Here is a 12,284-nt window from a genome sequence, read left to right on the forward strand (position 1 = left end):
TTTTTTTAATAATAGAATAAGTTGTAGTTTAGTAGGATGAGTAGACTATGTGTGTAGTAGTTTAATAATTTAGTAGTTTAACAGATATATAACACTATTTATTTGTTTTTTTAATAATCAAAATAAGGGAATAACCGTTGAACAAAATTATACCACATTCCGTATAGATAGTATAGATGTGATACTTGACCTCTCAAATAACTAACTTACGGTTAAAAGCCCTCGCCCTATGTTCTAAAAATCACCAATTTTACCAATTAATCACCTGATTAATCATTTCAATATGTTATGTCGATTTGATTTTTAAATCCAAATAATCATTGCACTTTTTTTCTTAAAATAATATATTTAGTTTAATAAATTACTCCCTCCGTCCCCCTCAATTCTTTGCATTGGGGGATGGGGGCTCGGCACGCACTTTAATGCTCTTATTAAATGTAGTTGTATAATTTTTTTTTAATTTTTTTTCTTCTAAATAAAAATATAATGTTCAAATTTTAATACAAAAAAAGAAAATTTTAAAAATAAATTACGGAAACATACTTTATAGTTGCCTTAAAATGCGTGTCAAACATGTGAAAAAAACTGTAAAGAAATGAGGGGGACGGAGGTAGTAATTATTTTTATATTTTATTAAAAATTATTGCTCTAATTAATTAACTGAATTAATCTCCGATTATCCGATTAATCACTGAAAAATTACTCAACCGAACAATGCCGATTGTTGCTTTTTAGAACAATGCCCCCACCGCACCCCACCCCACAAATATACATGTCTAAATAATGTGTGTGGTCTATATTAAGGCTACGGGACTTTTTTGGCACACTTGAACGAAAAGTTCATTTTTATGGGACAGTCACCCAAAATCTTCCAAAAAGGGTACATAACGCCACTACTTTTGGGGTTCAACCCTAGAGGCTCTGAAGTAGTGGCGTTCTGGGGTTTATATATATATTTTTTTCTTTTCATCCCGGTTTGTGACTTGTGTGTTATTTTTGAAGTAAAAAAAGTCTTGTGGAGGTCATGTTTTGAGCTCTAATATTAAACTGTAAAAAAATTATTTTGGTTTAATTTTTATTTTGCTGGTGAGTCATGTAAACCTATTTTTAGTGTATATTTTTTATTTTAATAAAAAAGTTGTAAATATTTGACTTTTGTAGCTTCAAAAAGGGTGTCATGCGAGCCGAGTGTGCAATTGTTACGTGAGAGCATGTTTTGGAACGCTCATATTTAATTCCCAAAAAATTATTATGGTTTAATTCTTTTTTTGTTGACTAGTGATGTAAACCTATTTGTAGTATGCATTTTTTTAATTAATTTTTAATTTTTTTGTATGGTTTTAGTTCCTTGGAAAAAGGTATCATGGGGGAATATATTTTTCTTGACCATGCCTCATAATCAAGAATTTTAGAAGTGTAGTGGTAAATAATTTATAAAATGTTCTTTGTTTGATGTAGACGTACATTTGGTGTGTTGTGAGCATTTAAAATAAAAGTAATTTCAAAAAAGATTGAAAATAGAGCAATTTACACCGTCTGAAAATGGAACTGCAAGAGTGTGAAATAGTTCATTCATAAATTAAAAATGGAACTATGAAATGGGAGGGACATTCATGAAACTGTTGAAAGTAGTAATATAACATAAAAAAAGGAAAATATTTAAGTCAAATTTGTTCATCAGACATGTAGTGATCGAAAATGTAATCCTAATTTTGTAATAGTGTGTGTTGTTCCACTTCCGTAAGCTCTCTACCACAAGCACGAACTAAATCTTGTGCTAGTTCAAACATATAATAACGACTCCTACGCAACAACATTCGATTATTTTCCTTCTAAATACGAGTTACAGCTTTAACCACTTTTCGCCTAAATTCAGACGAAGGAAGATTTTCCTCAGGGTGAGGATATGTAGATAGGGAATGACGAAGTGGAACCCTTACACTCATCGCAATCAGATCATGTGTAAGACTTTCAGATTCTTCACGTCGAAATGCCAATTCTCGGCGTACTCCAGCCAAGTACTCCACTAGATTGCTTCCCCTAAGACTACGATAATCGTCATCTCTTTCTCGTAGCAACTTGTGATTTGTGGACGATGACATCGTAGTATTGTTTGGATGAAATGTGTGAGGGTATAAAATTTATATAGTGCAAGTAGTTGGGTGATAATGAAAAGTTAATAAGCCTAATACTTGTGGATGAAAAAAGTAATGAAGATGTAAAGGCTGTTAATTTTGTTGATGTACGTGTCATTATTTCCAACCATGTGAAATGTGACAATAACTCATAGACCCTTATCTCGTGAGTACACAGTAGAAATCACATGCAAGCAATTTTAATAATTTTGAGAAAAAAATACTGAAAAGGTCCATGTGGAAGGACACATGAAAAACAGCAATGACAAGTCAAATCATATTAATAAATACAAAGGAAAATATAACTATTTGATAAAAGTTTTGACTTTTTACAAACAAAATGAAATAAAGTCATTGCATTTACTTGTATCAGTGTCAAGTCATTTCGTGTTTTTATTATATACAAATGAAAGCCTGGAATTAGGCCAGAAGTCACATGTAAACTTATCCCATTAATATCTTGAATCTCCTATTACAACCACATATTTGGCTTATAAATACATCCTTCTATGTAACCCAAAACCACAATAATCTCTCATATTGAAGTAAAATCTTAGAAACCGATAAGGGGAAAAGAATTGCAACCTCTACAACATTTTTCTCAGGTACTCGTCCAAAGAAGAAAAATGAAATTTCTAAGAAGAAATTGATTGAAGAAGAAAAGGCTAAGAAGTGAGCCACGTACGAACAAGAGAATTTCATGAGAAGGATGCGAAGGATGAAGGCTAGAGAAGAGAGAAAAGGTAAAGTCAGGGTCCCCAATCATGATGAGTTCTATGGATTTGGAATGGTGAACTTTAAATTGATAGACGACTTCATAGAAGAATCAGATAAACTTGAGAAGTCTTATAAAGACTGTTTCATTATTAAGGAGGAATTTTTTTGTGGGAAGGAAGAAATACATGATAAGTACCATCGAATGCAGGAAGAGATGATTGAAAGAGAAGATGCTGAAATAGCACAGTATGTTGCAGATGCGGAAGAGGCTTAGGAATTAAGAGAAATCGAGGATCCCAAGAAACGCGAGGAAGAGAAGGTTGCGGATGGAGAGTATGATGAGTATTATGTTAACCTTGTGGACCCATGAAGAACTGTAGCGTTGATGGTGGTCATGTTGTCATTGTGTTTCCATTTCATTTTTTTGTTTTAATTAATGTATGATTTTAGTTTTCTGTTTTTTCCATGTAACGTTATTTGCAGAATGTGAAAGCTTTAATTTCTTTTAGTTTAAACTTTTTGAATATTATTTACCAAGCACTTTGAAAAGTAATATTGTGAACGGAAGTGACTAGATCATGGCAATAATAAAAACAAGTCTGAAAGTGACCAGAACTAATAAAAATAAGTCTGAACTGAATACGTAATGAAAACATGGCATAATAAAAACAACAAGTCTGGAAACATGAGAAACAGTACTGATCAGCCACTGAACCTCCCGTCGGTGTAGCATAGCATATTTCCAATACTTGGGGAAGAGCATCATGTTCCAAGGGTTCCATGGTTTCGCACAGAGAAATATATCCCCCCAATAGTAGATAACCCTAATGATATGTATGTTGATGAAGACCTCGATCAGGGGGAACTGAGTGAAGAATGTGTTACCGTGACAAAGCCACCCTCTTGTTGGCAGTGAAGCGTGTTCATATTTCCACTGATCATACATATAAAATGAAAAAGAGTAACAAAGAACAACTCATTGTACAATGTCGGGTGGAGGGCTGTAACTGGAGGATGCGAGCTGCTTTGATGCATGATTCTGGCTACTGGAGGATAAATATGAATAGAGAGGAACACAAATGCATAGTTGATCAACCGTTGCAAGATCACAAGAAGTTATCTACAAGGATGATTTTGTAGATTGTGAAACCACTAGTAAGTAATTTCACATACATAACTATTCAACTTCGCTACATATTTGATACAGAAATATTTTGACATTTACTGTGATATGTGAAACAGGTAATAGATATACCAAAAATCCCCATTAAAGCCATTATCCCGCTTATCAACAACGAGTACAACCATATAGTGGGGTATAATAAAGCGTGGAGAGGGAAGCAAATAGCCATTGAGGAAGTCTATGACAGTTGGGCTACAACATACCAAGCTCTTCCCATATTTTTTGCAGCCATCATGAAGATAAATCCTGGAACCATTGTTGAGATCGATGTCGTGCCTCATGCTGAGGAACGGGGCACGTCCGTATACAAGCGAATCTTTTGGTGTTTGAAGGCAATGATGGACGGGTGGCAACATGCGCATCCTGTGATTTCAATAGAAGGAACTTTCTTGAAGGGAAGATATAGGGGCAAGCTACTTATTGCTATGGGTGTAGATTCGAACAACCACCATTTTTTTCTTTGTTATGGCTTGGTTGATGAGGAGACGTACGAGAACTGGTCTTGGTTTTTGTAACGTATTCGTAGACATGTTTGTCGCCAAAAGGCCGGCGTGTACAATACGAGACCCTCAAAGCGGATTGGCTGAGCCATTATGAATCCATAGGGGTCTGTCTACTCCATGTCAGAAGTAACTTTTTCCATCATTACCCTGGTGGTGAACTAAAAAAATTGATGTGGAAAGCTGGAACAACCACGCAAGTCTCGAAACATGACACATACATGGCAAGGATTGGTAAAATTCCCCCCCCCCCCCCGCCATGGACTATCTTGCCAGAATACCCGTGGAGAGGTGGACACTTTTCCATGACACTGGTGTTTTCTATGGTCAAACAAGCACAAACATGCTTGAGGGTTTTAATGACAACGTAAGAAGGGCTAGTTTCCTTCCGGTAACAGCAATGATGGAATACCTCTTCTACAAGGCGGTCACAATTATTGACACACATCGAAATATAGTGGATGACGGTCTGCAACAGGGTCAACTATTATGTGCGCGTTCAACCACCATGTTAGCAAAAATTCAAAGAAAGGTAACATGACATACAATTATTACTTTTCACTGTATACGTGGGATCTTGAAAGTAGTTACACATCAGTGCACAACTGCTAAGGGAAGGGTAAAGGGAGGTAAAACCCAGGTCGTCAACCTCAATGACCGTACGTGCACGTGTGAAAAATGGGCGATCCATCATATGATGTGCTCTCACGCAATGGCTGGTTGTATAAGACATGCATTGAGTTGGGATCATTTCATTAAAAATTGTCATAAGAACCGGACAATGGGGAGCTTGTACCGGCCAATGATTTATCTGTTGTAACCAACTGAATACTGGAACTACGAATTACCCCTACCTTGGCAGGGCTATGGAAAGTTAGTGGCGGATGAGTCATTGAAAAATCTTAAGAAAAAATGTGAAGATAAGGGCCAATCGGTGCAGATCCAAACATATATTGATGGTCCGTGGTCAGGAAAGAAATATGGTGTATGCAACCAAGAAGGTCACACCAAACGTAGCAAGAAATGCCCAGGGTGCCCACACTTAACAACGTGAACTTCTAGTTGCTCATTTCTTAGTATTATTGCATTTTCTTGTCTTAATTTTCAACAATTATCTTTCACTTTACATGTTGTAGTACAATTGTCATGTGTATAATCTAAGTAATCTATCATGGTATTTCGAACATTACTTGCAAAAGTTTGTTTATTATGTTGTACATTCAAACTTACAAATATGGAACTACTATCAGTTGTATCCCATTCTAAACAAACATTTCAATTATGCCTTCATATTGTTACTAAAATTATACAACAAACATCACAGGATTACTCAAAAATCTGCAAGGTTAACAACATATCCCAGTCTCCACAACTTCACCCTCTTTTTCATATTTCTCATCTTCTCCAACTTCACGCCAGGCCTGATGACCTTCAACATACCATGCAATTTTACTATTTTCTCTTACAATCAGGTTGATTTCCATTTTGTTGTATTTTTTATACACTTCATCGATTTGACGAATGCGCTCATCCTCCGTGCGGGACCGATCATTGTAAGCATTTAGAATCTTTACTTTATCAGCTTTTATCACACCTAAAATGTTTTGATTCACCTTCTTCTTCAACTTTCTGGCGCTCTCACCTTCTTTCATTTCCTTTCCGCGACCGATACATTCCGCGATACTAAGCTGACACCAAATAGACTTACATGTGCTAGAAGATGCTCTTCTTTACCTATATCCACTTTATGATTTTCAATTGCAAGTAAGGAGACATTTATAGGGCATGCTAACAATTACGTGACAATGGATTCATACAGTACTTCATAATAAATTTATCATACACACTCACACACTATCTGAGTAGTCAGATCATTCTGAAATTTATCATAATAATTTCAAAATCTCAAAATAATAAAGTACAATATTAAAATACAATATTCAAATATATTGTATGAAAAATGATACAACGCATTGCATTATCTATCATATTATGAACCTCACTTCATATGTTTATTACTCATCATCGGACAAGTAGCAACCAGAAACATAGTCGGGACTCGTAGAAAAAATGAAACTATGAAATGGGAAGGAAACTATGACAGGTTACATAAAAGTTTTGTAAATAATAGTTTGAATACAACAAAATAAATGAGTAGTCTTCTCAAATGTAACAAATTTATTAACAGCAGTACGAAAATAATTTATAGACCCTTATCAGCAAATGAGTTAGGTATCCCGTGAGCATACATTTGAAACCACATGCAAGCATTTTCAATAATTAGAGATAAACACTTAAAAGTTCAACTGGAAGGACACATGAAAAACAGTAACGACAAGTCAAATCATATAAATGAAATACAGAGGAAAATATAAGTCTTTGATAAAAGTTTTCACTGTTCCAGATGAAATGAAATAAAGACATTGCATGTACTTGTATCAATGTCACTTTACAACAGATAATGAATCTATAATTTTGAAAATAATGTAGGTGAGAGTAACAATGACAAGTCACAATTAAGTTTTAAAATATGAACTGTAATTGTATAGTATGTTTAGCACGTGAACTGTCATTAAAAGTAGCTTCACCGTTGTGATAAATTATAAAAATAATTTATTCTTTACCAAATCACTTATAAATAGAGAGTTACAACCTCATAAAGTCGCACTCGTCAAAAGTAATTATGTCTTCACTCCCAAATTTGGATAATTGTTTTTGTGAAAAGATAGCTGTTGTAGCGCATTACTGGAAGGGTATTGACGCAGGCATGCGGTTTATCAAATGTCCCGACAGTGTTTGTATTTGCGAACGTTGGATCGAAGAGCTGCTTTAACCCCGTGTAACAGTTCTCATTGAAATTCTTAGGAAAGAAATTACCATAGAAAATGTAGCCTACTGTGCAGAAATTCGTGAGTTGCAGCGTGGAAATGAGGAGTCAACGAGGGAATTGTAGAGAATGAAGGCGTTCATCGAGTCCCATAGCTGGAACATCAATGAAGATGATGATAACTCCGATGATACAGATGAACGATCCGGTTTATATATTGCTGGTTTTTAATATTTGTATTATTGCATCGTACTCATTTCTATTTATGTATCATTTTATTATTGTGTATCGAAGTAGACAAAGTTTTTCAACTGTGTTATTATGTAACTTATATTATGTGATGGAATTTGTGTTTCAAGTTAAGTATCCATTATCAGCAAATGAGTTAAGAACAAATATGAGGCATCTTCAAGAAAAAATATATTCCCCCATGATACACTTTTGCAAGCAACTAAAACAATACAAAAAAAATTAAAATTAAAATAAAAATACATACTACATATAGGTTTGCATTACTAGTCAACATAAAAATAATTAAACCATAATAAATCTTTGGGGAATTAAATATGAGCGTTGCAAAACATGCCCTCACGTAACAAATGCACACTCGACTCGCATGACACCCTTTTCGAAGCTACAAAAGTCATATATCTACAACTTTTTGATTAAAATAAAAATATACACTAAAAATAGGTTTACATGACTCACCAACAAAAAAAAATTAAACCAAAATAATTTTTTTACAATTTAATATTACAGCTCAAAAAATGAACTCTAGAGGATTTTTTGTACTTGAAAAACAATAAACACAAGTCACAAACCGGGAGGAAAAAAAAAGAAAAAAAAAATAAACCCCAGAACGCCACTACTTCTGGGCCTCTGAGGATGAACCCCAAAAGTAGTGGCGTTTTGTGCCATTTTTGGAAGATTCTGAGTGGTTGTGCCATAAAAATGGTCTTTTCATTCAAGTGTGCCAAAAATGTCCGGGAGCCCTATTTTAACCATTATGATCTACTTGAGCGACAATGAATAAAACAAAACCAGTACATGTAAATCTGGGCCGATATTAAAAATTAGAAAAATGTTAAAGGTATCAAATATCGTTATAAAATTAAAAATAAGAAAAATGTTAAAAGTCCTAAATATTATTATAATTTTTTTCTCAAATATTTTTATAAATGATAATTTTCTTTACAATAATATAGTATCCCGCATACATTCATATACACGCACAAATTAAATTTCAATACTTGTCTTGCTTTTATAACAATTTTAGTTCAACATTTGGGTTCCCCATCATTATTCTAAAAATAATAGTCTATATTGCTCGATCACTTCACCTTTACTAGACTAAACAAATAACTACAAGAAGAGAGATTTAGAGAACCTTCAATGGAGGGTCACTTGATACCTTGGGACTAGCAAAGTGGATTTGGGAAATATTTAAAGTGGGAAGTCCCACCAAAATGGGCTGAACCCATCTCTGCAAATTGTCACTTTATATCAATATTTAATTCATAACATGTTGTTTTTTCATTTTTTATGGTATAACAAATGGGGTCACATGATCCTGTATAACAGTTTGTGCGTTGGATGATTTTATTAAGTTGAGGCCTGAATCCAGTTTTTGATTATTTGGCAAGTTAGTGAGATTCAATTAAATGGGAAATAGGCTCTCCCACTAAAGATGCTCTTAGCTTGCCATCCATTTACGACCGACATGCGGCTTTTCGTTTATTTATCTACAAGTTAACTGAACAAATAAAGCATCAATCAAATTCAGAAGTTAACAGAACCAATAAAACATCAATCAAATTTAGACCCGGTCCTGAGGGTAGTTTAAATGAAAAGGGCCCAAAATTGAAAACATCCCAAATTTTGAAAATTTTGTAATTATTATATATTTAATGGATGACTCCTAGCTTTTCAGCTTCCTTTAATGTTATACACACCTCTTGGCCTTTTATTTACTTGTAACTGAAAAGTTATGGCCCTATATAAACCTTGTAATATGTGGTAAACCTTGTAATATGTGGTTGGACATATGAATAGCTCTTCTCTTCTTAAATTTATCTCTATAGTTATATATTATCTATATCATGTTATCAACACGACGTTCTTATATACAACGTTTTGTTTTTCTGGTGGTTGAAAAGAAGTCGGGACTTGATCTTTTAAGGTACTTTATCTCTTTATTTCTAGCAGCATGAACGACATGATAATGCTAAATGTTCTAAACCCATATACATATTCTGAAATATTATTCCTTGCACTATGCATGTATAATTACTTGTCCTTAGCATACAAATACATGATATCTTCTGTTTCTTGTATTTTCCTTTCTGATCTTGCTTCGTGAATGTGCACCATTATTTTAGACTTATAAATGATTGAACTTACTTTGGTAAACTAGTCTTTATATTTACATAGGACTTGGTCACCAAATATATAACTTAATCTTCTATGTGTACCTTTCTGTGTAGTAGCCAAGTAGGATTTTACACTCCAAAATAGCTTAACCTAGAGAATTGACTAATTTTGTGCTAGTCAATTTCTGCAGCCCACCATATCATTTTTTAATTACAACAGTAATTTTTCGCAAGTGCACTTAATGTTTATTTTATTATATTCATTTCAACAAAATATCACAGTCAGAGGTCTCATAGTGTTCACCTATAACATATTTTTAAACCACATTCACATGCATTATTTTTACACAGACCGTACACTATTAATTGTACAAATAGAAATTCAGTCAACGTTTTCACATGACTTTTCGCAATATCATACATCAATAAGTTTTGATCACCGTTTATTTGTTAATGCAATGTGATACTACTATTGGTAGGTTGTCATAATCTTACAGAAGTACGCACATACTTCTAATGATTGACACACGAGACATAGCTACATACCTTGTTAATGGTAAATATTATCCTCACATTAGCTTTATATTTGGCTACTACATTAGCTTTATATTTGGCTACGTGTACCACCTGTTGTAGCAACCTGCATTTTAACTTATGTTCGTAGTAACTTCCCATTATCATGTTTTGTGTAACACTCTGGAATCTTTGTGATTGTATATAATAGATCAATCTTTGTATATTCTTACATGATAAGATTTATGTTTTGTTGATAAATCTTGATTTTCTAATATAATTTTTCTTCTAAATATAATTATTTTAAATATTTGTGATTTGTGTTATAGCTAAAATGTCAAATCTTACAAAACTTGAATTTAACGCTCTTGATATCACCGACAACAATTATTTGACATGGATCCTTGATGCTGAAATTCATCTTCATGCTATGGGTCTTGGAGACACCATAAAAGAAGGAAATTTGAAAAATGAGCAAGAAAAGGCAAAGGCCATGATATTCCTTCGTCATCACCTTCATGAAGGCTTGAAAACTGAATACTTAACTGTTAAGGATTCGTTAAACCTTTGGAAGGATCTAAAAAAGTGATATGATCATCAAAAAACTGTGATACTCCCTAAGGCTCGTTATGATTGGCTACACTTGCGCTTGCAAGATTATAAAGGTGTAGGCTAGTACAATTCAGCAATGTTCAAAATCACTTCTTACCTGAAATTATGCGGTGAAAATGTAACCGATAAAGATATGCTGGAAAAGACTTATTCCACTTTTTATGCCAACAATATGCTCCTGCAACAGCAATATCGTGAACGAGGGTTCACAAAATATTCTAAACTTATTTCTGTCTTGCTGCTTGCTGAACAAAATAAGAACTTTTGATGAAAAATGATCAAGCTCGTCCAACTGCTTCAACACCATTCCCCGAAGTGAATGTTGTTACTAGTAATGATTTTGGACGTGGACAAGGACGATGACGTGATTTTGGACGAGGCCGTGGACATGCCCGTGGACGTGGTTTTGGGCATGGTCGAGGACATAATATCAAAACTTCTCAAATTTTAAAAAGAAGCCTCATCACCAGAAGTGGACAAAGAATGAGGAAAAGCCTAAGGGAAATATGATGGGTCAAAGGGTTGAAAGCATTTGTCATCGCTGTGGAATGAAAGGGCACTGGAGTCGTACCTGTCATACCTCCAAGCATCTTGTTGATCTCTATCAAGCTTATTTAAAAAGTGTTGAGACTAATTTTACTGAGAAACATGATCTTCTGGGTCTTTCCCAGCTTGAAACTCACCTTGGTGGAGAAAATCAAATTGATCCACTTAACTCTACTCACATGGAAGTGTCTGATTTCTTTGAAGATGGCAATATGGAGGTGGCCAAATTTGCTGGGGATGTTGCCAATTAAATAAAAGGCCTTGTTTAATTTTATTAATTGTTTATGTTTTTACGGATAAACTATAAACTTTTTTAGTTGATATGTTGCTTAATTTTAAAGTCTATGAAATATTATGAGATGTTTTATTTCTAATTTTACTTTAATTTTTATGAAGAATATGGCCAACAGCCTCTCATCATATGTCTTAAAAGATGAGGAATCACTTTGCTTAGCAGATAGTACAACAACACACACAATTCTAAAAACTCAAAAATATTTTTTGCATCTAAAGTTAGCTAAAGCAACTGTGAACACCATATCTGGTGCATCAGATCTTATTGATGGCTCTGGAAGAGCAAATATAGTGTTACCTAATGGTACATGACTTATCATTGATGATACAATGTTTTCCACCAAATCACAAAGAAACCTTTTGAGTTTTAAAGATATACGTAAAAATGGATATCACATAGAGATAACAAATGTAAATTATGAAGAATTTTTATATATCACATCAGTTGTCTCAGGGGTGAATCAGTTAATTGAAAAGCTTCCCTCATATAAATCTAGATTGTATTACACCTTTATAAATTCAGTTGAATCACATTTGGTGGTAAACAAAAAATTAGAGAACCCAACTAATTTAATAATATGGCATGAT

General features: G+C 33.9%; 1 protein-coding gene across 1 annotated transcript; it reads left to right on the top strand.

The window, feature by feature from the left end:
• Positions 1–3,728: 3,728 nt before the first annotated feature.
• Positions 3,729–4,550, top strand: LOC141674844 (uncharacterized). Its single transcript, XM_074481547.1, has 2 exons — positions 3,729–3,938; positions 4,095–4,550. The coding sequence occupies exons 1-2, from the start codon at positions 3,729–3,731 to the stop codon at positions 4,548–4,550; spliced, it is 666 nt and encodes a 221-aa protein (XP_074337648.1).
• The last annotated feature ends 7,734 nt before the right edge of the window (positions 4,551–12,284 follow it).

The sequence above is a fragment of the Apium graveolens genome, chromosome 7 (assembly GCF_009905375.1).
Source record: "Apium graveolens cultivar Ventura chromosome 7, ASM990537v1, whole genome shotgun sequence".
Classification (NCBI taxonomy): domain Eukaryota; kingdom Viridiplantae; phylum Streptophyta; class Magnoliopsida; order Apiales; family Apiaceae; genus Apium; species Apium graveolens.

Coding starts and splice junctions, on each gene's coding strand:
- LOC141674844 (XM_074481547.1), top strand. CDS start 3,729: ATGTGTTACCGTGACAAAGCCACCCTCTTGTTGGCAGTGAAGCGTGTT. Junction 3,939..4,094: donor GAGAGGAACACAAATGCATA/GTTGATCAACCG, acceptor TATGTGAAACAG/GTAATAGATATACCAAAAAT.